The sequence below is a fragment of the Tremella mesenterica genome (assembly GCF_000271645.1).
Source record: "Tremella mesenterica DSM 1558 unplaced genomic scaffold TREMEscaffold_19, whole genome shotgun sequence".
Lineage (NCBI taxonomy): Eukaryota > Fungi > Basidiomycota > Tremellomycetes > Tremellales > Tremellaceae > Tremella > Tremella mesenterica.
Genome location: NW_006711243.1, coordinates 186,280 through 210,653, shown reverse-complemented (window position 1 = coordinate 210,653; position 24,374 = coordinate 186,280). Strand labels below are relative to the sequence as shown.

At 45.3% G+C, this 24,374-nt stretch overlaps 12 protein-coding genes across 12 annotated transcripts; 7 read left to right on the top strand and 5 right to left on the bottom strand.

Moving 5' to 3' along the window:
* Positions 1 to 339: 339 nt before the first annotated feature.
* TREMEDRAFT_66174 (uncharacterized protein) lies at positions 340 to 2,487 on the top strand (the record flags this gene model as incomplete). The annotated part of the gene is made up of 9 exons (XM_007008279.1): positions 340 to 401; positions 472 to 742; positions 875 to 1,062; positions 1,101 to 1,200; positions 1,239 to 1,290; positions 1,402 to 1,529; positions 1,572 to 1,705; positions 1,762 to 1,978; positions 2,077 to 2,487. The coding sequence occupies 9 exons, from the start codon at positions 340 to 342 to the stop codon at positions 2,485 to 2,487; spliced, it is 1,563 nt and encodes a 520-aa protein (XP_007008341.1).
* A 261-nt stretch (positions 2,488 to 2,748) lies between these two features.
* On the top strand, positions 2,749 to 5,042 carry TREMEDRAFT_35995 (uncharacterized protein; the record flags this gene model as incomplete). Its single annotated transcript, XM_007008191.1, has 7 exons — positions 2,749 to 3,160; positions 3,395 to 3,651; positions 3,899 to 4,068; positions 4,186 to 4,683; positions 4,729 to 4,772; positions 4,818 to 4,873; positions 4,920 to 5,042. The coding sequence occupies 7 exons, from the start codon at positions 2,749 to 2,751 to the stop codon at positions 5,040 to 5,042; spliced, it is 1,560 nt and encodes a 519-aa protein (XP_007008253.1).
* A 413-nt stretch (positions 5,043 to 5,455) lies between these two features.
* On the bottom strand, positions 5,456 to 6,147 carry TREMEDRAFT_66172 (uncharacterized protein; the record flags this gene model as incomplete). Its single annotated transcript, XM_007008278.1, has 2 exons — positions 5,456 to 5,507; positions 5,564 to 6,147. The coding sequence occupies 2 exons, from the start codon at positions 6,145 to 6,147 to the stop codon at positions 5,456 to 5,458; spliced, it is 636 nt and encodes a 211-aa protein (XP_007008340.1).
* A 718-nt stretch (positions 6,148 to 6,865) lies between these two features.
* Positions 6,866 to 10,312, top strand: TREMEDRAFT_70442 (uncharacterized protein; the record flags this gene model as incomplete). Its single annotated transcript, XM_007008277.1, has 13 exons — positions 6,866 to 7,117; positions 7,317 to 7,370; positions 7,433 to 7,548; positions 7,666 to 7,870; positions 8,017 to 8,340; positions 8,512 to 8,641; positions 8,685 to 8,815; positions 8,911 to 9,190; positions 9,303 to 9,380; positions 9,455 to 9,595; positions 9,721 to 9,826; positions 9,943 to 10,072; positions 10,247 to 10,312. 13 exons carry the CDS (start codon positions 6,866 to 6,868, stop codon positions 10,310 to 10,312), a joined length of 2,013 nt encoding a protein of 670 aa, XP_007008339.1.
* A 591-nt stretch (positions 10,313 to 10,903) lies between these two features.
* TREMEDRAFT_66170 (uncharacterized protein) lies at positions 10,904 to 11,438 on the top strand (the record flags this gene model as incomplete). The annotated part of the gene is made up of 2 exons (XM_007008276.1): positions 10,904 to 11,051; positions 11,161 to 11,438. 2 exons carry the CDS (start codon positions 10,904 to 10,906, stop codon positions 11,436 to 11,438), a joined length of 426 nt encoding a protein of 141 aa, XP_007008338.1.
* Positions 11,439 to 11,553: 115 nt separating this feature from the next.
* Positions 11,554 to 12,673, top strand: TREMEDRAFT_57923 (uncharacterized protein). Its single transcript, XM_007008232.1, has one exon. The coding sequence runs from the start codon at positions 12,021 to 12,023 to the stop codon at positions 12,225 to 12,227; it is 207 nt and encodes a 68-aa protein (XP_007008294.1). The 5' UTR covers positions 11,554 to 12,020; the 3' UTR covers positions 12,228 to 12,673.
* A 284-nt stretch (positions 12,674 to 12,957) lies between these two features.
* Positions 12,958 to 14,819, bottom strand: TREMEDRAFT_74924 (uncharacterized protein; the record flags this gene model as incomplete). The annotated part of the gene is made up of 4 exons (XM_007008275.1): positions 12,958 to 13,784; positions 13,877 to 14,124; positions 14,360 to 14,429; positions 14,484 to 14,819. The coding sequence occupies 4 exons, from the start codon at positions 14,817 to 14,819 to the stop codon at positions 13,707 to 13,709; spliced, it is 732 nt and encodes a 243-aa protein (XP_007008337.1). The 3' UTR covers positions 12,958 to 13,706.
* Positions 14,820 to 15,047: 228 nt separating this feature from the next.
* TREMEDRAFT_46041 (uncharacterized protein) lies at positions 15,048 to 18,628 on the top strand (the record flags this gene model as incomplete). The annotated part of the gene is made up of 11 exons (XM_007008212.1): positions 15,048 to 15,183; positions 15,233 to 16,665; positions 16,731 to 16,740; positions 16,802 to 16,899; positions 16,946 to 17,089; positions 17,223 to 17,370; positions 17,426 to 17,546; positions 17,594 to 17,659; positions 17,818 to 18,020; positions 18,198 to 18,321; positions 18,444 to 18,628. The coding sequence occupies exons 2-11, from the start codon at positions 15,380 to 15,382 to the stop codon at positions 18,626 to 18,628; spliced, it is 2,385 nt and encodes a 794-aa protein (XP_007008274.1). The 5' UTR covers positions 15,048 to 15,183; positions 15,233 to 15,379.
* A 182-nt stretch (positions 18,629 to 18,810) lies between these two features.
* TREMEDRAFT_41245 (uncharacterized protein) lies at positions 18,811 to 20,495 on the bottom strand. Its single transcript, XM_007008204.1, has 3 exons — positions 20,115 to 20,495; positions 19,315 to 19,774; positions 18,811 to 18,984 (listed from the first exon to the last, which is right to left on the bottom strand). Exons 1-3 carry the CDS (start codon positions 20,461 to 20,463, stop codon positions 18,840 to 18,842), a joined length of 954 nt encoding a protein of 317 aa, XP_007008266.1. The 5' UTR covers positions 20,464 to 20,495; the 3' UTR covers positions 18,811 to 18,839.
* A 188-nt stretch (positions 20,496 to 20,683) lies between these two features.
* On the bottom strand, positions 20,684 to 21,383 carry TREMEDRAFT_35823 (uncharacterized protein; the record flags this gene model as incomplete). Its single annotated transcript, XM_007008174.1, has 2 exons — positions 20,684 to 21,042; positions 21,227 to 21,383. Coding segments are annotated over 2 exons (516 nt in total), but the record flags the coding sequence as incomplete, so codon positions are not given.
* A 476-nt stretch (positions 21,384 to 21,859) lies between these two features.
* TREMEDRAFT_35988 (uncharacterized protein) lies at positions 21,860 to 22,540 on the top strand (the record flags this gene model as incomplete). The annotated part of the gene is made up of 3 exons (XM_007008189.1): positions 21,860 to 21,898; positions 22,166 to 22,266; positions 22,468 to 22,540. Coding segments are annotated over 3 exons (213 nt in total), but the record flags the coding sequence as incomplete, so codon positions are not given.
* Positions 22,541 to 22,756: 216 nt separating this feature from the next.
* TREMEDRAFT_66165 (uncharacterized protein) lies at positions 22,757 to 23,941 on the bottom strand (the record flags this gene model as incomplete). Its single annotated transcript, XM_007008274.1, has 1 exon — positions 22,757 to 23,941. The coding sequence occupies one exon, from the start codon at positions 23,939 to 23,941 to the stop codon at positions 22,757 to 22,759; it is 1,185 nt and encodes a 394-aa protein (XP_007008336.1).
* Positions 23,942 to 24,374: the final 433 nt, after the last annotated feature.

Sequence of the window (24,374 nt, the reverse complement as noted above, 5' to 3'; positions counted from 1 at the left end):
GCAGTCAGGATTGCAGATTACCACTGAAACGGTAGACAGGATGTGATGTGTAGAAAACGTGCTCACTAATCATTGACCATGACTGTCATGTATGTGCCGTGTCCTGGCGTTTTGATACGAGGTGTGATGTCACCGATCTCCGAGACTTGTCTGACCACGTGTTTATCTAAGCGAGCAGATGGCGTGGGTCACCCCACATTTCCCGATGGCCGACACAGTCTCTATGCTTCTAGCTTCTCCCTCTCCACGCATACCACGCACCATGTTCCTCATCTTCTTGCCTATTTGTCATCCTTCTTATCCTCCCTACAATCTCTAGGATCTCAATCGTGAAGAGAAATGACCGTTGTATCGGGAGATATCCTCAAACCAACCCACTATCTGATCGTTACCTATCCCGCGTGAGTACTCGTACTCGAGTATTTTTGGACAAGTATGAAGGGGTTACAAGAAGACAAAAGCTCACATCAGATGGTCTCACCTCCGATCCCTTCTCGGTCTCTGTAATTCTCTCTTAATACTCAACCCATCCCTTCATCTAACGATCCTCGTACCTGCTAGTCGCGCCTCAGCTGCTGCCCTGGAGACGTCCCAATATCCACCCATTGTGTCCCCGGAGAGGAAGAAGATCGTACATTACGGCGATGCTTCTTACAAGAAGGACGGGTTGTACGGTGTCCGAGAGGGATACAAGATGGAATGTTTGACATGGCTGGAGAGTTACACACAACCTTTGGCTGAGGTGGGTTATAAATCTATCGCTTCAGCTTCTCCATTCCCAAATCATCTTTCATCAGCTAAGTCGATACATAGGAGTCGTACAGCAGCCTGGCCTCATGGTATGGTTGATGAATGGAAGAATACTGAATCATAGTTAGATGCAGTCAAAGATTCTATAACGAAAGAAGACGTACCACTTCATGACATACCTCTTACCGCCATCATCGCCGATCTTAATCTCTGTGCTTTCTCCGTTAGCATCAAGAAAATCATGCGGAGGGAAAAGGGAGAGACACCAATCTTGTTAACTCTGGCACCTTACAACACAGCTCTTCTCGCTGCGTAAGTACCGTTGTTGGTCGCCAAGAACTGAATCAGAGGTTCATGATGCAAGGGTACGGGGATCTATCAGGCAAGATCGACCGAGTACTGTCTTCATCGGGCGACGACCAGGAGTTACAAAAGAAGCTAGGAATGGAAGTGAGTCATGTCTGAGTACAATGTCGCTGATCAAACAGATTATCGGGTCAAGTGACGAGATAGTCAGCATACCTGGTTTATCACCTTATCGTTAGTCGCCGGAGTCACAGACGATTAAGCTAATCATCAGACTTCTATGAGGCAAATCCAGTGGAGACGGGTATGAATCCTTTCTTCCGTTGGACAAAGTTGAATGAGCAGAGTCCATGCTGCATCGCCTCCCGACCATGGCACAGTTCCTCAAATATATTCCTCTCGTCACGGAACGACTCATTATTGGATGGCCCCACGTTCTTGGACAGAACTTACAAGACCAAGTGACCAAAAGGGTCGGTCTTGATCTATATCGCTACACTTTTCGCTGATTTCAGTTCGGTCCTTCTTATCAGATCGGCCCACAGCTTCCTGTTCTTTCCGGAACAGAATGGGTTGTGGAGGAGCGCGAAGGGGAGTGTAAACAGTATCTTGATGCGGCTTTGATAGATGAAGGAGAGAACAGCGTCTTGTATATAAGGAGAGTTGTCGTTATAAATAATCGATTTTCAACGCGCTGACGAACAGTTTCGGCTCGATATTGTTCGCACCGACGAAAGACCAGATCATTCTGCTTCTTGACGTCCTTGAGGAATTACAACGAAAGTATATCATGGTGGTTGGGAATCTGGATCCTGTAGTGAGACCCGGAGTGGAGGATATCATGCGTGATCGCGTAGGAAGAGGAGACGATAAAGGGTTGTTGGTACGATGGGCTCCACAACGTGCCATCTTGAGTCATCCGGTCAGTCTATTCTTCTCCCATCCGCTTCCCTTGTCACGTATACTTCTATCGCGAATCATCGGGCCTGAGTGATGGAACAATGAAACGCTGATCTCCAGGCTACCGGATTATTCCTCACTCATGCAGGTGCCAGTTCCGCCGTTGAAGCCATGACTCTTCGCATACCGATGATCCTCTGGCCAGCGGGATTCGATCAACCTTACATCGCCAACGAGCTCGACGCTTTAGGAGTAGGCTATGAATTGTTACAAATTCGTGAAGGTCCTAATATCGGAAGACCATGCGCTAGGAATGGAGTGGTTGTACGAGGGACGGCGGAGGCGATCAGAGGAGAATTCCTATTGGCATTTGGGGATCTCAAAGGCGGTTTGGTGGGTAGATTGAGGACTCGGGTAGGAGAAGTTGCCGAGTTGTTAAGGGAGGATAGGGAATGCGGGGGGACTTTTAAAAGTATGTGGGAGCTCAGTCGGATCGGTCACGAGGATCTGAATGAGATAGATAGCACATAGGTGGATAAGATCTGATGATGCAAAGGGGAAAAAGATGATACACGTTCGTTATGCTATTTGTTACTTGCCCTTTATAAAGTTCAGGGATAAAAAGTTGCTTCTTTGGGATGGATGAATGGTGAATCCATCCAAAGTCCGACATTGCCAGCTTTATCACCTTCTCTTCTCCTTCCTTCTTCTCCATACTATAAGTATACTCTGGTAGCTTGGCTTGTATCTGTGAAACTCAATCATACAGACCATACTACCATATAAGACGAAATGTCATCTCCTCCACCAGCATACGACCCTCCATCCAGTTCCTACCCATACCGCTCGTCATCTCCCACCTCACCCACTCAACCTACCTCAGCTACATCTAAACCTTACTCTGACCATTCACGACCCCTCTTACCCAGACATAAAAGTCTTCTAGATGAGATCCTCCCCATTCCCACCCCGGCTTACTCGGACCATCGATCAGATTGGCCAGTTTTACGCAGAACGTTGGCAGTTGGAATTATAATGATTTTCTTCAGTAGCGTCATTTTCCTCGCTTTGACAACTGGACATGGTGGATCAGGAATGAAATCTATTTTTTCTTCTTTGAGACCAGATGAGGACTTATTGAGTGGGAGTGTACAGGGAATTGGGGGGGTGAAAGATATGAATGACTCTAGTAAGGGGGAAATAGGTTTGTCATCTTGTCCTTTTTTGCTTATCCTTTACTCATTTGATATCCATTGACTTCTTACGTATCAGTCTTCCCCAACAGTCACACCTGCTTCTTTGCCATTTAATTCCCTCTCTTGACACGCTCCCGTGGTCCGGAGGAAGACGGACGTCTCTTTTTGAGGCTCAGAGGAATGAAGTATATAGGGGTATGGGGAGGGGCTGTGGGGTTGCAGGGGTAAAATCTGATGATCAGATTTCGAACACTATACCATCCTACGTACCCTTCCTGGCGAGCTTCCAGCATTGGGTAAACGACTCATTCTCATTGGTGACATACACGGCTCCATCGATCCCTTGAAACGACTCATGACTAAGATTCAGTATGATCAAGAACACGATAGATTGATCCACGTAGGAGATTTGATAGCTAAAGGAGAAGGGAATGATGAGGTTTTGAGTTGGATGCGAGAGAGGGAGGTTATGGGTGTAAGGGGTAATCATGATCAACCTGTGGGTGTTATTCCTCTGTCCCCTTCGGCTATATCAATGGTCGGATCGACAATCAGTCTCGTGACTCTCATCGCTATCCGGTGTCACTGAAGCACCATCGAGCAGTCTTCAAAAACAAATTATCTCTCCCAGGACTCGTTCAAGTGGCTGACTGGACAACTGTCTGTATAAGGACAGAAAACGATGCTGCTCCCCAATGTGTACAGAATGTCAGGCGGCGGAAGGAATCATCTCAACTGACTCCCAGGTAATTCAATGGCGTGCATGGATGGAATGGGCTGGAGGAAGGAACTGGCAAGATTATGTCGACGGTTTAGAACCTCTCGGTGAGAAAACGGCCTTGAGCGCATTGAGCAAAAATGGCAAAATGTTCCCTAAAGATTGGGAGTGGAAAGGGGAACATTGGCAATTAGCTCGGTCAGTAATGTTTCTCCTATACCACGTTTATTCCGAAATTCCCACTTGCTGGTCTCTGTTGAGACGTGTGTGATCTGTGGAGACATGGGAAATACTTGTACGAAGCTGATTAGACAGAGAAATACAATCAACAAATTATCATTATCTCCTCAACCTTCCTCTCGTCCTTCATCTTCCCGTCCTCCATACTTTCGTAGTTCACGCAGGTCTACTCCCCTCCAACCAATTGAAATCATCCTCCGACCCATCCCAACCCCTGGTACAAGCTTCAAACTCTACAGGTCTATCACGAGCCTCAGAAGAACTTGGTATCTTGTTCCAAGTACCTCAAAATTCCGTCCCGTGGAATCTCTTGAATATTCGTTCTGTTTTGAAAAAGGGAAAACATAGGGGTGAACCGACCAATAGCTCTAAAAAAGGAACTCCTTGGAGCGACATTTGGAATAAAGAGATGAAGCGATGTCGAGGAGAAGGGGCTTGGGCCGATACGAAAACATCTTCGGAGGTGGAGAATGAGATAGAGGATTCTGATATTGAGACAGAGGAAGAAGAAGAGGTGGATGAGTTGAAGAGTGTTACTCCGACTCAGAAAGGCAGAAGTGGTGGGAGACGAGAGTATGCAGGCCATGGAGTTGATCAAGGAGATATGGACCAATTGAGCAAATTACCTTGTTCTCCCATTACTGTCATCTATGGCCATGCTGGTGAGTCTTTCATTGATCACCGTTGAAGTAGGGCTGATGACTTAGCGGGGAGAGGTTTAGATATCAAACGGTTTAGTAAAGGTATAGATACCGGTTGTGTGGTGCGTAATGCTTACTTGTCTGAAAGTGATGAGTACTGATTAGCAGTATGGCAAACAACTCACCGGATTGATTATCGGTGATACGAGTGGTCTGGAAGGAGAGAAAGTTAGGGTGGGTGATCATGAGGGATTATTGGTACATGAACAATGTGGTAAGAACGGGACTTGATGAGTGTGAGTGTGAGTGTCTTGTCGTATAACATAGAAATTTCGTGGTGTTCATCTGGCATTTGTTCGTGAAATGTTGTACCTATGCAAATGTTGCTTCTTCATACAATTCCACCCCTTCTCCCTTCTGACCTCCGGCCTCCCTCTCAATGGCCTTTAATTTATCCCCCGGATGCCCTACCCAAGTCATTGGGCCACAAGTCCCACCTAACCAACCCTGATGTAGTCCTTCTTCTGTTGTTTCTCCATCCTTGCGCAATCAAGAGTACTGGAACTCAAGAAACACATTACAACTCCTTAGCTCTCTCTTCATATCTCTTTCTCTTCTCCTCTTCCCTCCTCTTCCTCTCTTCCTTTTTAGCCTCTTTCTCTTCTTTCACTTTAACAAGTTTCTCCACAATCTTTCCCCTTCTCTCAATTTTCACGCTCTTCTTCGGAGACCACAACATCAATAAACCTTGTCCCACTAATTTATCAGCAGTAGATTTATCCCCAACTTCCCCTAAACTATCTTCTACAAACCTCACCACCCCTTCTTTCTCTCTATCCGTCAATCTATCCTTCGCAGTCTTCTTCCTAGGTGCTAATGCTAACCTAACCATATGACCTTTTTCCAATAAATCTCTAGCAAGTTCAACTTTATGTTTCAAATCCCCTTCTGCTGCAGACCAAGGGATTTGAACTTCTTTTTCACTTTCACGTAATTGATTAGAGATTTGTCTACGATTCTCCGCTTCTAAAGCTTTACGAGTTATCTCTTCTTTGTCTAGTAATTTAGCTATGGGTGGATCATGAGAAACTAATTGAAGAGTATGAGTTTGATGATTATATGAATTGAATATGGAGGTGAAAGGTTGAAGTGGAGAAAGTGTTCCGTCAGGTTGAACTAGATGTATATATCGATGAGGTATTTGACCGTCTGAAGGTAAAGATTGATAGTGAGATAGAGAGGAAGTGATGTGTCGTTTGAATGTTGTTCTTTCAGGTTGGGTAAAGATTTGTGGATGGATTTGAAGTGGGCGTAAGGGCGGAAGAGTGGATGTAAAGTGGGATGAGGTTGATTGAGGGGATGGAAAGGTTCGAAGGAAAGGTCGGAACGTGATCATTGGGGTAAACGCCTTTTTGATACCTTGAATTATTCTCAAGCTCTCAAGAGGTAGACGTTAGTGTGGTGTGTGGGTATATGTCTATGCAGTGGTAGTTCAGAATGAAGAAAGAAGGAATACATTAGAAATAATGGTAACCTAGAGGATCTCTTCTTTACTTAGTTTCAGGCACATCCACCATCAAAACTCTTTTCCCCACTACTCTCACCCCATCCTCCCATCCCATCCATCCATCCATCCATTCATCTTTCATCCATCATCACAACTCTCCATCCCTTTCTGTGTCATCACACTCTTCATTCACATCACTATATACAGTAAAATAACTTTGAGAAGGGAGAAGAAAAACTTTCAGATATACCTCGAGGTGAACAACGTGAGGGGTCTCACAAATATTCGCACGCCGTTTAGACGCTGATGAAACCTTTAGTCGCTTTCACACTCGTTACATAACCACTTTGATACCTCTGGTTTTTGAGGGAAAGACGAGGGTGAATAAAAATGGAAAGGAACAGTATAGATACCAAACAATCGGAAGGTTATTCTTCACGGGGTTATAGTAAGTTTTTATCTCTTTCTCCTTGCCTCACTCCCCTTTGACCTCTCACCTTTAGACCTCTCATGAAACATTGTCCTGTTGTGCAACAGTGATATATGAGATCTATGTTTTCTGTTGATCATTCAATGACTATTGTTTTTTTAAAAACGGTACCGTAAAATGTGGACTGACGAACAAGTTGAAAATGTTCCTCCATCAAGACAAAACTCGGCACCACCCACAAATCCCAGTTCATCCAGTGAAAGGGCTGGATCGGTCTATTCCGTATCTACCACCATACAGAGACAATCGTCAGATGAAAGAAGATATCCTGCTGGTCTCAGTCCGACTTCTAGTGCACCACCAGACCATCCAAAGGAGGTTCCAGAGGCATTTGACGAAGCTATCTTGAGAGGATTGTGTGATATGGATGTGAGTTTTCTTCTGAAATCTTACTATACGACCCATCTACCCTTCTTTTGCTCTCAATCTTACGACGAACAATAATCTCTTGGCGAGAAAGATCATCTCCTCGGGTTTTGGCTGCTTAACATTCCAGCCCGATTTTGGCATTATGTATCGGCGATGACTGAAGCGCTGACGGACGATTGGGCCATATGCTGATACCCAGGGCGCTTTACCACTTTTAGCAGATAGAATCAAACAGTCTGTCTCTTCTTGCAAAGTCAGTCCTAAACTTCGATCTCATTTCACTCCGACTACTCGAGGATCAAACTTATGAAATAGGCTGTCGGAACTTTCTTCAAAGCTCGGGCGGAGCTTGAAGACAAATACGGAAAAGCACTTTCAGAGTTGTGTAAAGTCAGTAGCGACGCGTATTCTAGAGCGGATGGTAAAGCAGGGTGAGTTGACAACTACTCATTCGTCGGTTCACATGACCACCAATGACTAAATGTAACAATCATCAAGATTGAATTTATAGTCCAACTGAGTAAGGAGTACATGTGACTAATGAATAGTACTTTTGTCGACGCTTATCAAGACTCTCTCAAATTACAAGATAAAATGTCCAAAAGTCGGACAAGGTTCGCATATAGACTCGGTGAGATGGCAGAGGAGTTGTTCATGATTGCGAGGGAAGGAGAAAGATTACGAAAGTTGCATAGGGAGACTGGGATGAGGTATCAGACTTTACTGCAGGACAGCGAGATGGCCATGGAGAAGGTTAGTATCAATCTATTTTTGCTTCATCTTGTCTAGTACTACACCCGTCCACTGAAACGCACGACAGTGAAGACGGTATTCATTTAGTATCACGTTAGTCGGACGACGGGGACAGGTTATAGAAATTGACCTATGCTAACGCTCAGGCAAAAGTCCGGTTCGACACAACGGCAGAAGAGCTCGAACGTGTTCTTGTGGCTAAAGAAGGTGAATCGATCAAAGATTCTGGAATGCGATCGTCCATGGCGATATCTTCCAGTCAAACAAATGCAGGTCCTAGTGGAGGCCGAAGAGGTTTAGGTAAAGCCATCAACAAGTTCAAAGGTAAAGGTCCGGCTTCCATGGCGAGACAAGAAGAGGAAGTGAGGAACAGGATGGGAGTAGCGAGTGAGGCATTTAGGAAGGCTGTTCAGGAGAGTCAGACATTGAGACAGGAATATTTCAATTTCCAACTGCCAAAGATAATCCGGGTGAGTGATTTGATCCGTCCCCATCCCCGGATCCGGCCCATATCCTTCTTCCCTGCAACGTATCACCGACAGCCGCTTGGATTGGCTGTCCGACTCACATCAGACAATGATTGGTGGGGGGTTGTTGAGAAGGGGATCAGCCCTTGATGCGGGTAGTCGCTAACGTCACAGCTACTCAAAGAATGCGCAGACGAAATCGACCTGGGAATGCAATATCACCTGGCCCGATTCGCCTACATATACGAATCCGCAGTGGTGGCGGACGGTACGGCTCTCACTCCTTTCGGAACACAGCCAGAGAGTGAGTCTGAGAAAATCGTCACAGAAAAATACTGACAAGAAAGATCCCGGACTGCAAGCAATTTTCGAAGGTATTGATAATCGCACAGATCTCAAGTCATTCATGCAAAACTACGCTGTGGCTAGGGGAGTTCCCAAGGGACCAAGACGTGAAGGACCCTACGACGAAGGATACGTGAGTTCACCTCATTTGTCTCTCATGAAGCATTCGAACAATTCAGATTGTTCAACTTTCTTAAATCAGAAACATCGAGCCAGAGCTGATCTTAGGTACCCACTTTACCCCCTCTCGTCCAGCGTAGCGCAAACATGATGTCGGCTCAAGCGTCACAAATGTCACAATCGTTCTCTAACGGTGCCCATGGTCAGAGCAACGACCAAGGATTTGGCAATTATTGGACTGCCACGGGTTCGGAAGAATATGCTATTCCTGGGATCCCCGCATCAACAGGAGCGACCTTTGGTGTTGACCTAGGGGAGCAATTGGCGAGGGATGGGTCGGAAGTACCTAAGGTGGTTGAAAAGTGCGCGGAAGCCATTGAAGAGTATGGTGAGTACATTGACCACTTGATATTCATACCACATTATCATCTGCCTATTGGTTGTCCTGTGACAATACTCAATGTCATCGATATTGTGATGACTGAGAGCTGACCGAGTAGGCTTAGAATCGATGGGAATTTACAGGTTATCAGGAATAGCCTCCCGGGTCCAAGCTCTTAAACAAGCCTTAGATCGAGGTATGTTCTTTCTTCTCTTCCTGTTTGAACTTTTCGCCATTGCTTGCAATCGTGGGACTTTCGCTGATGATGAGATATCGAAAACACAGACGTCATGTCGGAAGAATGGTCATCGGATATAAATGTCGTCGCCAGTGCTCTCAAGTTATGGTTCCGAGAATTACCAGAACCGTTATTGACGTATGGGTTGTATCATCAGTTCATCGAAGCTGCGCGTGAGTCTGAGCTACGTATCTTCCCTTCCCTGCTCTTCCATCAATATCATATGTAGGTTAGGATCAGGTATTCCAGCTATAGGGAAGGGATACATATCACGTTCATGGATCAGGCTGAATGGTAGGATACGATAACGATCGTCTACGGCATATTCGTCTACACGAACAAGTCAATGAATTACCGGATGCCAATTATGCCACTCTTAAATTCTTTTTGGGTCATTTGAACAGGTGGGTGCTCGGTGTCTCTTCTCTTTCCGTCCCAATTTCGCTTGGTCGAATCGAGTCTTTTCGTATGTCCGCCAGAAGATGTATAGTTATTGAGGGGTACCAAAACTGACGAGCAGAATACGGCAGAACTCTTCAGTCAACCAAATGTCAATATCCAACCTGTCGATAGTGTTTGGTCCTACATTATTGGGTGCACCGCCAGAACAGGGTGGGTTGAATTTAGAGCATATGAGTTATCAGTGCAAGGTGAGTAATATCTCTCTCATTTTCACTTTGGCACAGTATATCCCTCAACGTCAGTGTATTCATTTCACAATCTTTCCCTCAAGAGGTTACCCCGACTCAGGTCGACTGGGGAAAGATTCTGTCATCAGAGCCATAGCCATAATTCACCCTTCATCGGACGCTGCTAACTCATAGGCGATCGAAACTATTTTGGAGAGATACCACGAAATCTTCATTGAAGAAGGGGCCGAGTCTTACTGAACGATTGAGGTCTCCTTTTCGATGCTCTATATGAAACCTATGTCGTGGACGATGGGACGATATTCTACGATATACGATATACGAATTTCTAATTTCCTCTTACATTCCAAGCTGTCAGTCTGGTCAGGGATCGGATTAGAGCGTAGACGAGGAATGTCTGTACTCGAGTACAGTGTGTTTGCCATTCTCATTTCCGGTCATGTCGAATGATCATCACTTTGAAGGGCGTTACTGAGTTTTTCTACTTCTTACGCCCTCGTTGCGTCATCTACCGTTGGCTGTCAGCTTACAGTACCAGTATTGATAGTATCGGCTGATCGTACTTTTTCTCGGTCATGATACAAATACGATCGAATCTCAAAGTATGATCTTAGGGTCTACGAATAGGAGATGGCAAGCTGACAGGCTAATGTCTAATATCACTGACATCGAACATGCTGCATGCTCCATGTTACATGCCGGGCGCTGACAGAAGATGGGGAGATGGGGACAAAGTGGGAGCAAGGTGAAGATCGACGATTGACCGAAGAAAGATCTTCTTTCCCTTATTTTCATTCATCGAATTCTGGCGTTTGAAGTTTTGAAGAAAAGATGAGACAGTACGAGTACGAGTACTCTGCCGCACGGACCGCACCCGATCCGCAATCCGCAATCCCCGATCTTAGGGCCGAGGGGTTTGTGAAAATATGTGGGAATCCGAAACAACAATTAGATAAAAACCCACTAGGCCGTGCACAGGGTGAGAATGTGAATCAAAAGATCGGCCAATCAGCGACTGATGCACACACCTGAACCCCTTCTTGACAGTCTTAACCTTTTTCATAATTCTGACAAAAGTGATTGAACAGATCTTCAACTTTGGAATTCCTCTTCTTTGTATGCTATGATGTTGGGTAGTAAAGAAGGAGAAAACATAACTTACGGTGACGGAATTCCCGATGATCGTCGACAATATACCGTATACGGTTTACGGCGTGGAATGATGGTACAGTGTGAATCGCGGATCGCAGATCAACCAGAAGACCATGGGTCATGGGGAAGTACGAATACATATGCGGAGATGCGGATCATACAATCGAGTAGAAAAACTTTTCGACCCCTACTCAAGGGAAAGAAAAGAGACTAATGATAAAGTAATCCTTGGACAATAAACTAACCATTCTTTCTATTTCCCCAACAAGTATGGAAAGAAAGAAAGATGGGATCCTTTGTCCAACGTGCACCATGGACCATGCACCATGCAACATGCAAACATCGATGATGCAAGTTAAGGGTCAAGGGAAGGGGGGGTACGTATACTTGTCTGATGTGGGAATCATCTCGCTTCCTTCCCACTATACTTTCCCACCTTCTATCTCTTCACAAGTCTCATCTTCCTCTTCTCTCTTTGATCCACTCCTCTTCAACTGTTTCATGCCCAACTGGGATCTATTTAGATATATCCTCAACACACATTGCCTCTCAAATTCTCTTGGTTATCCGGCTATTCTCGGCCATATCGACACAGTGACCATTGGTCCCGATCGTCCCTATCCTCTTGCCCGATCTCCGGCTTGAAGAGTCATAGACCAGACTAAAGGCATACCTCATTGATATATTCTTCATAATCATTCATACTTCTCTACTTCGTCTTCCCTCCCGTTACTCTCACCGCACAAACACATTCCCAATCACACCGACTACACTACACTGGGAGACACGATTCAACATGACCCTCAACCGGAATGCAGCTTCCAAAGTCCATCATCTTCCCGAACTCCGTCGACATATCCTACGTTTTCTATCACCCTCTCAGCTGCTCAAAATACTTCCTGTCAATAGACTCATCTTCCAATCAGCGGCGGAATTAATCTACGCTCGAACGCCTTATGAGATAGCTTTGACCCTGAGAAACAACGAGGTGAGTCGCTCCTGAAGTATAATTGATTCGTTCATTCCGGTCGTCGGATTCCTCTTTCCGTTCGTGCGGGTCTTATGTACTTGAACCCCGAGTTAAAATTAAGGGTCGAATGTCAGGGTGACAGCGGAGGTCGTTTCAACCGACTGGAAGTGGAAGAATGAGGACGAAATAAGCTTAGGACAGGAGGAAGAATGTGGGTCGGAGGTAAAAGTGTCGATAGAGAGTGGGTTTAGCCAATCGGGAAAAAAATAGAGAGAAGGAATGACGAGGAGAAGACATAGTTGACACCCAGTCCGATCGAGCCACTTTCTATAGATCCTGTATCTCGACCATCGACGCTTCTGATTCTCGTTCCCGACCAATGGGTTACTACGAGACTCTTTCGCTCTTCTCCCCTTCAGGCATCGCCCATATTCAAGCCGATTTCCCAAACATTCAATGGATTGTACGGGACGTTCGACCTTTCTTTGCAGGAGAGAGATGGACCGTGGATGTGAAACGACGGAAAGTGAGATATGGTCATACGGTTTTCCTCACTCCTGAGAACCTTGAGATGGGTCTTCCTTCTCTCCTTTCAGCCGAACCCACCTCCTCGTTCTCATGTGTCACCCATATCTCTGCGATCTCCTCCCCAACTTGCACAAAGTTTGCACCTATACAAGTGAACGAACAAGAAGGTAATTGGCCAGGATGGGAAGTCAACGAAGAGATACGGTTGGCTCCATCGTGTTATATCAACTCTCAACATCATCGTACCCTCCTCGACCGTCTACTCAACCCCGCTTTCTTCCCCTGCAACATCACCCGGATCAGTATAGGTAATGCCCCCGTCACACTCTCCGCCCTCGAGGATATATACCGAGCAAGATGTCCGAACGCTGGACTGCAAGAATTGGCGGCTTCGAATTTATTTCCCTTCTCATTGGACCAGTTCAAGACATTCCTGGTTTCGGTGAAGGTCGAAAACTTGAGTTTGGGAATGCATGCGAAACATGAGATCGAAGAGGTGGACGGTATGTTGAAACTTTTGATGGGAGATAGCGGCGCGGGAGCAGAAAAGGAACGAGGCGATGAAGTAAAAGCGAGGATAGGTTTGAAGAGGTTCGAGTTCAACGCAAGGTTGGATGAACATGAAGAATCGGATAGGAGATTGAGTGTGGTGCTTGTCGCTAAGGAAGATGGCTGGGAGGTTAAAGCACACGCGTTGGAGGGCAGGGAAGAGGGACCAAGGTGTTTATCCATGTGTCGGCATCTGTCAACTACCTGATCTTCCTTGTCGACATACGGTATGTATCCCCCTCGTTCCCTCTCATGAACGAGGTGGAACAGTTCAGAAAGCTTTCTTTCGAGTGTACGACAGGTGCGGCCGAGCGAGTCTATAGTGGCATTGAAGATCGCGGGTACTAGTGTTTATAATCCTTTCATGACGAAATTTGACGAGGTTGAATGGGTTTACAGTGTGGCCGATGCTATATTTGATGTATAATGATGGCCTCACTGGAATTCATCCCACATGATCTCTCTGATCCCGTGGTATACCTCAATCAATACCGGCAATCGTGGTCTCACATTCTGACATCAGTCCTTCATCACTTTCACCTTCACCTTAAGAATGCAAGTTGATACAAAGCGGTATGACTGCAAAATGAGAGGTTCACGCTTACTTGAAAAACCACCACAACCCCTTGACCACGTTTCAAGATGATAGCGAGATAAGACACGACTCTCCATCTAACTAATCCCTCATTGATCACCACGGTGGAGATATCTTCGATTGGAATGAACTTTGATGATGTGCTGAGGGATATATGTATTGTATTGTGGTCAGATGAAAATAAGTGAGAGGAAGGAAGAGGAAATCCACGGGAGGTCGAGATTTGTATACCTAATCCAGGTAGGGGTATGACTGATTCTACAAGTCAACATTGAATTTCTTATCAAACCATGTCCAAGTCGGATTAGAGCTCAGTATACTAATCCACCTCGATTCACTCGACCCATATCCCCACGTTTTCTATGTAGATGTACTCCAGCCCGGTATATTTTTCATTCCTACAGAAGTATACAGCACTTCCAACTGATCAGATTACAAAAGACAAAATTGGAGAGGAAGAAAAGGATGGTGGAAGAGAAAAGAGGGAACATACCGTAGATGATAGTGCGACATTTACTAACCACCAATCCTATCATACAACCCAGCCATACCAACAAACCAATCTTTCATCAGCATCAATTACACAATTCATTCTGAGATCCGAGTTTGAAACTCACATGAAATGAATCCCACTTCCAAGATGAGGTCAAAGTGTTTTTTAGGTCATACCTGGTCCAAGTCCAATTCAGCAAGCATATCACCAACAGATCTCCAATGTTCCAACCGTCGTTTCTGATGATACGACCACTACGCAAGGTTTGGAAATTGTACACTTTATATTCGACATAGTTCGATGTACTATCTATTTTCGTATCCAAGGGAATGGAATGTACTATGAACTCTGGTTGGTTTTTCAAGGGAGTTTCTCTCTTCACATGAGGTTGAGATGGAAGTGGATTGAGGTCTGGGAGAGGTCGATGTTGGGATGGGGAAGGGGGTGATCGTGTTGGCATACCATGCCGTGTTGTTGGTGAAAAGTTGGAAAAAAGGTAAGTGAGTTCAGTTAGGCCCGGAGTATGGGCAGTCAGTTGGGGGTTTTGAGTTTCCGACGGAAGTAACTAAGGAATAAGCGAAGTGGGCGAAGAGTGGGGAGCGAGTGGGTGCGATCGTGGGATCTTCGTATGTTCGCAACTTCTTCAACTCTCCTCCTGTCAATCGACTTACTGACTTACTGGGTACATCATCCTTGACCTCATTCATTGACCAGAATTATGCTGGTATGGAAGGGACTACTCCGGTGAGCAGTTTCTATGTCTCACCAACGTCGAATCACAGCTCCGTCTTTTGCGCTTGAACCACCTCACCCGGAGGCTCGAGGTACGAATAAATTTCAATTCACGTCCTTTGGAGAGAACTGACTCTACAGACTGTCTTCCTCCTATCATAATCATACTTTCAGCTGTCTTCGATCAAGCTCTTCATATCCGATATCATTGATACAGATAAAGTGAGAAGGGTCTATATACGGTTCTCACAATCACTTGCTAAAGGGGTTCGCTGCGCACGTTGCACCATGAACCCACTTGCTCCTGATCCTCATACCCACCCTGTCGACATCTTTTCAGAGACCAAACGTCCCACAACCTCAAGTCAAAGAGAATATAACTTTTCGTCTGATCAGCGTCCCAACGTTTCTTCGGATAAAGAGGCAGGGGAAGAAGACTCGGTAAAAGATTTCCTCCGTTCCCTTCCGACCCAAGCGGATCCTGAACGACAAGCATTATGGACTCAATTGATCCAATTAAAGACCCGCAGTTTGGAATTGCAAATTGCTGAAGCTAGGAAAAAAGAGAAAGAAGCTGAGGTGGAATTGGAAAGATTACGACAAGGTGTTCAAACATGGACTGAGGGACAACCTCGACAACATTCTCTCCCTACCACCACTGTAATATCACATACCTCTCCCGGGCAACCTAGTACTATCCCTATCACAAGTCCACAGATAACTTCATCACTCGACTTGACCAATCTAGGTATGCCCTCATCTGTGACTTTACCATTCTCTTCCACCATCCAGTCACCTGTCGTGCCTCTAGTGCCGCTGGCCCACTCCAATCAAATATCTCACGATCCTCACGGCGAAATGGCTTTCGACTTGGAAGCAATGTTACAATCCAATGACCTTGGTCATCTCGATAGTGCCTTTTCGTGGTTATCAGATTTTGTCGATCCCTTCGCTACTTCTTATACTTCTGAGTCGATCTTCAACCCTCTCTCATCTTCCCATGTTGAAGGTTCTCTTCCAATACCTTTCTCTTCTGGTCTTCAACAAGATTATCAATTGAATAACTCATCCGTCGTCAAACCTGAATCGCCCATATCACCAGTCAAGCGATCCCGATCACCTGAAAGTCTCTCATCACCTCCAGCGAAGAAATCAAAAGGTAAATTCGAGAAAAAAATCGTCATTGACAAACATGCAAACTGTATGAGATGTCGAAGACCTATGGGACACGTTATGTTACGCGCTCCCAAGACTCAAATACCAGAACCAATCCGTGTGAATTTTCTATGTACCGGTTGTGCTCATGTTCATCTCCCATCATCATTACCTGATCAGAACATGGGGGGAGGTGGTACAGGGAGTGGTGGACCCAGCATCGGTACGGTAGATTCGAGGAAGCGAATGAGGGCAGCTATGGAACTTCAAGATGAAGGTGTCGATGAGGAGAGGAAGAGGATCTTTTGTGATGTTTGTCAAAGAGTCTCGGGAGCGGGACATGTGTTAGGTTCTCACAAAGAGGATCTGGGGTACATGTGTGAGATCATCTGCGCGGCTTGTGAGAGCAAGTATCAAAGGTTCGTCTCTTTAACGTACCTCTCCTGCAATAATAGCAAACATTAGATGTCAGCTGACGAATCAGATGCACTGATGTGAGTCTAACTTGAAAACGGGGACAAATGTATGAAAGCGGAGTAAATAGCTGACATATAGTGCGGTGGAGGTGGTGGTCCGAGAATAGGGATAGGGAAATGGCGTATGAGGCAGGTGTTTCAACCGGGACGCAAGACTTGTTCACTATCACATAGCCGGTATGTACCACAAAGTCGTGGTTTAAGCTGGATACTGATCCCACAGGATTGGAGATAGACCTTTGGAAATCGGAGTTCATGTTACACCGACTGACTTTACCCCAGAACAACTCAAGGAAGTCATCGCTCGGTGTAAGTCACTGTGGAATGAGAAGACATTGGCTAGATTGGCAGTACCGGAGATGCTAGAGTGAGTTTTTCTTTTCTTCTCTCACAACCTCTGACCTGTCCGCTACACAAACCCATGGTCTTGCATCCGTTTTGAAGCGCGAGACTCAATACAGCCTCGGACAACCTCTCCAACGCCTGATTCTGACATACAGGATCGATCTCCCTCCCGGAGCCAGTAATCCTCTAAGGACATACGAAGATATCGAGAATATAATATCTGGCAATTGGCCAGCCAGGGAGAAAATGATCAGAGCGGACGGTGCCGAGCCTTCCCGCTTCAAACGTCTTCTCGGTTTGGTGGTGAGTATTACTCCTGACTGCTTCGCGATAGGATGACGTTGAAGCTGACTATCAGTGGGCTCATTCTAAGCCAAGGAGGAATGTACGTACTGTCGACTTGGAAGAGGAGTGGCAAAAGACTACAGAAGGGGAAGACGACAATGATTTGAGTACAGTTCTTGCGAATGTCAGGAAGAGTGGGTCTTTTTCCAGGGGATATCATTTCACAGCTGATAAAAACCAGCGAATGTGGTGATTCCACCAGGTACGGAGTTGATCAATATGTGGGGCGGGGAATGGGATATGCAACGTGAGTTTCGCTTTCTATACTATCTTACCCAGACACGCTTTCTCGACTATTTCACCCAGACCCTTTTATGGTCAGCGTCATGCCTGGTATCATATAGGATGAAGTAGGGCGGAGTGGAGGTGCAGAGTCGTTAGTGGAATGCTTGAATTGATATACAGAGGGTTCATTACTCATCTCCACCTTCATTCCCTTTGAAGGTGCCGATGGCGAAGACAGTGTCGCTCTCAGTGTTGGCGAGATGATCACGCATTGTCAAGATCTGAGATTGGAGATCAATGCTCAACTTCAACATTCCGCGGCAGGGGGTGGGATGCAAGCAGAATCGGTGAGGCAGGTGGAACATCTTTGGGTTGTTTCTGGGGTAGGTGGACGTTCTGTTCTCTACACCATTCCCATTGCAGGCCATATCTCCATTACCATGTACCTAGGTATAGCACTACCAGTGTATCATAAAGACTAGAACTACCCTCGTCGCCAATCTCGACAATTCAAGGTTCCTTGTCAGACCCCTGTATAAGTGAGAGAGACTGACGGACAGGGATGGATGCCATTGGTACGAGAGAGAATTGCCGATATATTAGTCAGAAAACGTTCTTTCGTTCATGTTGAAGAATACCTTACTCGACATCCAGATTTCGTAGAGTCGATCAAAGCCAGACCATGTGAGTGGTTCTCTCATTTACACTTTCATGCCTTCACCCTGTCTCACTTCGTCCTCAATCACAATGAGATCGGTGTCACTTTTGACATCTGGCTGGCAGAGGGAGACCAGCTGATCACGTAGACGGAATGCATCCCGACTTACAACGTATCATGTCAAGTGTAGAAAATGGTAGACCACCTCCTAAACCTCTCATTCTCGTCCGATGGTTAGGTAAGGACTTTGATGCTCAGAGGATTTTAGAGATCAAGCAAGCGGAATTTGGGGGAAAGGGGAAGGTGAAACGAAAATCTAAAAGTAAATCGTGAGAGGGTGTGGGATGATTTCTCTTAGCTCCTGGCAACTTGATGAGTTCAAGTCAGTTTACTTGACTAATCCGGTGAAACATATCTTATCTACAAAGTATGACATTATGTAACCTAGTTCAAGTACAAGAAAAGATATTCAAAAGCATCTGAACTGAATTTTACGCTCTACTTTTTGAGTCTTTACACAATAATGATGTATGCATATTTTCGCTTAACATACTTCAGCACGTACCAAACATCTGTCTCCTTGTTTGAGAGGTTGGTAATATCGTAGATGAAGTTTTCGAGCCAAAAGCCATGCTTCAGATACGCTGTCCATGGTGAGACAGAATGTAGAGTATTTGGACCGAGGTGTTCTGGAAAATTAGCGAATGCTTGTTTTCCTCCCCGATTCTCTGATAAGCGGGCAAATCCATCTCCTTCTTGGACTTTCCGTCTGTGGAGATCCATCGCCTAGATGATATCTTCCAACATAACGATTTTTCATACCACACCATCTGCCCCCCTCAAAGTACATCAAGTGACCCGGACCTGATTTTACTGGTCCAATGAAAGAGCTATTGTACGAAGATGAATGACACTATGTCGATACGAACGACACCAATCTTACAAGTCCCAATGGAATTCATTATGTCCATAAGAGAAAAAGAACAAGGGGAAAGGCAGAAACAATCAAGATGACTCACAAAGGTAATCTCTTAATATTCTCTTTCTCACTTTTATCCAATTTACAACCTTCGACCAATTTCTCAATCCTACTTATACTTATTTCTCCAGGTAAACCTCTCAAAACTATTCTCCTACCACTCGCTCTTTTACCCCATTCAAACCATTCTTCACCATCCACAATTATTTTTCTAGAAGTATAACCAGGTACATCACGTTCTGTATCACGCATCACCATGAAACCTGTCCATGCTTCCGGATCACGAGGAGTGAATTGAGCTAAATGATGAGAGAAAGGACGATCTGTAACTCTACCTTGAGAAGGGTTAGAGAATGTCGTTATTGAATAAGGAAATAAAGGTAAACGGGAAGAACGAATTCTTTTTAGAATGAAAGATGCTTTGCCTGAAGAAGGGAATGATAGATGCCAAGATCGAGTTGTATGGAATCGACGAGGATAAGAAGGTGGTGGAGGTGTGACTTGAAGTGAGTATCACTACTGTGCATTTAAGATATACTCTTGCTTAACCTTTTGAAGGGGATGATAGAACAAAAGGGAAGATAATCTCTGTTCAGACATGTTTCATTGGTCTTGACGTTACGGGTTAAGAGGAAGATATGAGGTTGGGAATGATATTCCGGTAGAGCATTCATAACCAATATGAATTGATTGAGGATTCAATCTTCAATGGGTTACGGTAGAGACAGAGTAAGGTTGGGTCTCATGTAGCAGAACCAACAGACGCTCTAAGAGATAGAATGAGCTTTGGGAATCATGCAAACGTGAACGAAAAAAAAACAGTCAAGAGGCGAAACTCACTTTTGACAGGATGATCATCAGTCAAAATCCTACGTTCTCGTAATTGTTTCATAACGTCCGATATCAAAGCCGTGTTGGGTATTTCATGTATGATAATATTAGGATGTTCTTTCTCTGATTTTACATTCGTTCGTTGTTCCTGGTAAGATTTCGATGTGGAATATTTTCGTCTTCTGCTTACTCTGGGAAAAGGGATATGAGGGATTGAAGAGTTGGTGAGTAAAGATGGTTTGGGGGAGTGTTTGGTGGAGGACGATGTTGGGGGAGAGGTTGAGAGTGATCTGGTCGATTGGCATAGAAATACTCTGGTTGATATACAAGAAAACGGAGTCGATATAGAGGGTGTCATCTTGTTGGGATAGATTGACTACGATTCCAAAGAGACAAAATGGAGATTGAAAGGGGAAAAGATTGAATTTTCGGAACAATCTCTACTAACCGATGTTACATAACCCAATTACGAGCCGTGGCTTCGATGCCGTCGACCGTCGACTTTTTGAACAAAACATGAGAAACATGTCCGATGAAAACAACTCAAATCATACATGACAGACGAAACAGAGAAGTAACTACTCCCCACCTCTCTTCCCAGCAGTAGCTAAACAACCCTCTACAACCTGAAGTAAATGTTGATTCTCCAAAGCCGCTTGAACCCTCTCTTTATCATTCAATTGTTTATTAACAGCATGTTCACTTTGATGCATTCCTTCTTTTATCCTTATATCCACTCGGAATCGAGGTGGGAGTGATCTTAATAGTCTGACACGAAGTGATAAACCGATAAGGGTTGACATGGAACAATGGGGGATCGTAGGTGTTAAATAGACCAAAACTCGATTTCCTGAAACGTGAACGTCTTCTGGGGTGACAACTCGGAGTTGTTCCAATGTGACAGGATGTTCAGGATCTGTTATGCTTCTTAAAAGTTCTACAAGTAAGCGTTGGTTCTATCCTCCCCGCCAGTGTCCGCACATCTTCTTACTAAGACAATATCTCATAGACGAAAAACTGGATGATCATTCGGGAAATCTCCAAGCCGTCATCTCTATTTCTGTGTGTGTGTGAGAGAAGCGAAAGGGAGAACGGGAAAGGAGTAAAGAGGAAAGACTCACCATACACCTCCTCAGAATCAATCTCTTCCCTCTCCTCAGAATCTTCCCAATCCAAGATACCTTCATCCCACAACATGGCTCTTGGAGATTTAGTTCGAGAAGAAGACGACGCGGCGGGAGTGTTGAAGATTGTAGGATTAGCATTGTCTAAAGCTTTGACATTTGTCTATTTTCTATTCGACTCTTCCTCTTGAATACACTGCCGGGATGTCGTATGAAGGTAAACGTTTAATCGATGGGATAAACTAGAGTTGAAGGTGGTTTGAACGAGCGATGATTGGGTCGCAGATCGCCACCACTAAGTCTGAGTTTTCTCCGAATAATCCCGTAGTGGCGGTAGGCGGTTCCTCCCGAACCACATCTCGTTCTGACTTTCACCCACTCTCCTCGTATCGCTCCACATTCACACACATCATGGCAGAAGCAGCAAAGTGAGTCCTCTCCACTTTCGCTGATGTCGTGAAACCTGAGTGAGACGATGTTAGCTGACATTCAGCACATACGTCGTAAGTCATCATATCACAAAACCACATTCGATGAAAGAAGCTAAAACAGTCAGCTCCAAACCGCAGGATTCGAGTGAGTCATTTCTTTCTTTACTGTAGAAAGTCTTCAGGTGATTGACATACAAGTGCAAGGTTTCCAAACCAGAATCAGACTAAACATTGGTGTGTTAGTCATTTTTCATGAGGACCTAACTGATATGATCTCTTTGATTTGGTCTGACAGCTGGGTGAGTTCAAGTTGCACTCGTGTCACTTTTACCTTCCGTATCAGCGATCTTCTCGCTTCCGTCTACAACGTGGTAATCATAAGGTAGGAGAGATATGCGGAAAAGTGCCATTATGGGAATGAGGTGACCAACCTATACGGCACATGTCATGCTCATGGCTGAGAGACACAACTTTTCGGAAATGGTGTTTTTATACTGACTGTTAGCAAAATTACGTCGATTATCACAAATGCGTAAATGCCAAGGGTGAAGAATTCGCCCCTTGTCAGCAATTCAAACGCGCTTTCCGGTCTTTGTGTCCTAGTGAGTGACATCATCACCTTCACACCTTTTGTTTCTTTCCATCATCTTAATTTTCTCGCACGATCAAGTTGGTGACATCATGAAATTAGTATTTCTAGACTCTTCTTCGTTTCCTCTCACCAACGTCTGATGAATTGCCAAGGCCTAACGCTGACTTGCAGACGCATGGGTACGTCGCAATGTGACACATCACGGAAACCCCAAGAACTAATGGTCAGGTGTCCTTATGGGATGAACAAGTCGAAGCTGGTAAATTCCCCGCGTCTCTCAACCCCTAGAAATTTATGAAGATATGCAAGAACATCTTCCTGGGGTGTCGATGGATCAAGGATCCGTTCGAAAGCCAAGTCATCAACGAGCCGTTTCCAGGCCTTGTCTACTGACATCTTTCGTGGCAACTGACAAAGCCCTGCTCGAAAATCAACCCTGACACCGGTTTACCTTCAGCCTTTCACAAAAGTTTTCTACAAGCGAAGCACAACAATACATTCGTATCACAGATTATGAACTTGCTCGCGTCTACAATTCTCCAACAACATCGCAAATCCACCGTAGGGGACGATCACCTCGCTTTCCGGATTAATTATTTCGACTATCAGTCGTGCCAAGTCCACGCTCTCAGCCGGATTCGGCCAAGTATCTCCTTCCACCGTCCAACGACGTACGGCGTTGATCACCAACTTCTTGAGTTTCGCCCTCTCCCCTTGTTCTCTCTGACTCGCTGATCCTATCCTTCTGTTTTCTTCACGTTGACGGGCTTCTGGGCTGATGCTTTCTTCGCCAGCGAGAAAAGTGACTTTGAGAGTTTCAAGTGTTTGAATGTGTCTAGTCAATCCCTCAAGGATGGGAAGTACCGCCTCCCGAGCTGGAATACCCAAGGTCAACGTGAGCTCTTGGAGGCCCTGCGCCACTTGCGCGAATTCGAGTATTGGAAATACAACATCGTTTTCCAAGAAAGGACAGCTCACGTCCAGTACTTTTATCGGGTATCTCGGTCTTTTCGCCCATAGCAAGATAATATCGGACAGTGTCAACATAGGTGCGGCTAGAGACAATTGTCGAATATGTGGTGTGTCTATCAACATCTGCACAATACGATTCCGTATCTCCGTCGAGGGCAAAACTGGTCCGTCGAGACGTTGTTCGTCTGTTGAAGGACGCCCTCTCGGAATTTTCTTGTTGATTATCAATCGACAAGTATGTTTCACAATACCTTTCCATCGCCCGACATGACAAAGAGGAGGAAGCGTAGCCATTGGGTATTTCGTAGGATCCCATACGATCTGATGACGAACTTTGATCCTACGTTTTCCGACGAGATTGATCAACCAACTTGTTTGAGTAGCATGACAGGTGACTGGAGGTAAGGGTAGATTTGAGGATTTGAGTGGTTGAGGTAAGTAGAGAGGTGTGATAGAAGACGGGTAGTATATATCGTCAGGGTGAGCACTGGGACATGAGACACGTTGTAAATTTGGGCAACGTAGGAGCAGTCGGGCGAGATGACGAGGTGTGAAATATGTCAGTCCTAAACTCGATTCGTTTGGTTCTGCGTAATCGTCAGAAGGTAGGTTCAGGTACCAAGAATCACGAGGGGTGGAACGGAGAACGACTACTCTCACGGCGAGACCATACATTTTCATTCTCCATTCCGGCGTACGTTCATCCATATGCGTCATTTCTAAATCCCCTTCTCGATCTAGTGGCCCGTCCGATGTCGAAGAGGTTGGGGTCGTAATGGGCGGAGGGAGAGGGGTAAGGGATGAAAGCTTGGGACTGGGCGGGGAAGGTCGGGGACATTTTGGAAGAGAAAAGGCTTTTTTGAGAGTGATGGTGTGATACAGGGAGTTGATTACGGTCAGAAACCATGTTTTGCTGACGGTGAGGGATTTGACTTGGTCGGAAGAGGAGAGGAAGGAGATGATATTCTGTCGGATAGGTTCAACGTGGTATGCTTGGATGGCGGAGGGTAAGTCTGGGATACAGGTGGACATACCCAAGATGATGGTCCTTGAGGGAGGGTCTTTGGAATCAAGATCTGTGTTGATCAGGTATGCTCGGTGAGAGTGTGGTCAGGAGGATCAACGAGGACAGGAGTGGGGCGATAAAATG

Coding starts and splice junctions, on each gene's coding strand:
- TREMEDRAFT_57923 (XM_007008232.1), top strand. CDS start 12,021: ATGACCCTCAACCGGAATGCAGCTTCCAAAGTCCATCATCTTCCCGAA.
- TREMEDRAFT_41245 (XM_007008204.1), bottom strand. CDS start 20,463: ATGACACCCTCTATATCGACTCCGTTTTCTTGTATATCAACCAGAGTA. Junction 19,775..20,114: donor TGATGATCATCCTGTCAAAA/GTGAGTTTCGCC, acceptor ACTCACTTCAAG/TCACACCTCCACCACCTTCT. Junction 18,985..19,314: donor AATATTAAGAGATTACCTTT/GTGAGTCATCTT, acceptor CTAATTTTCCAG/AACACCTCGGTCCAAATACT.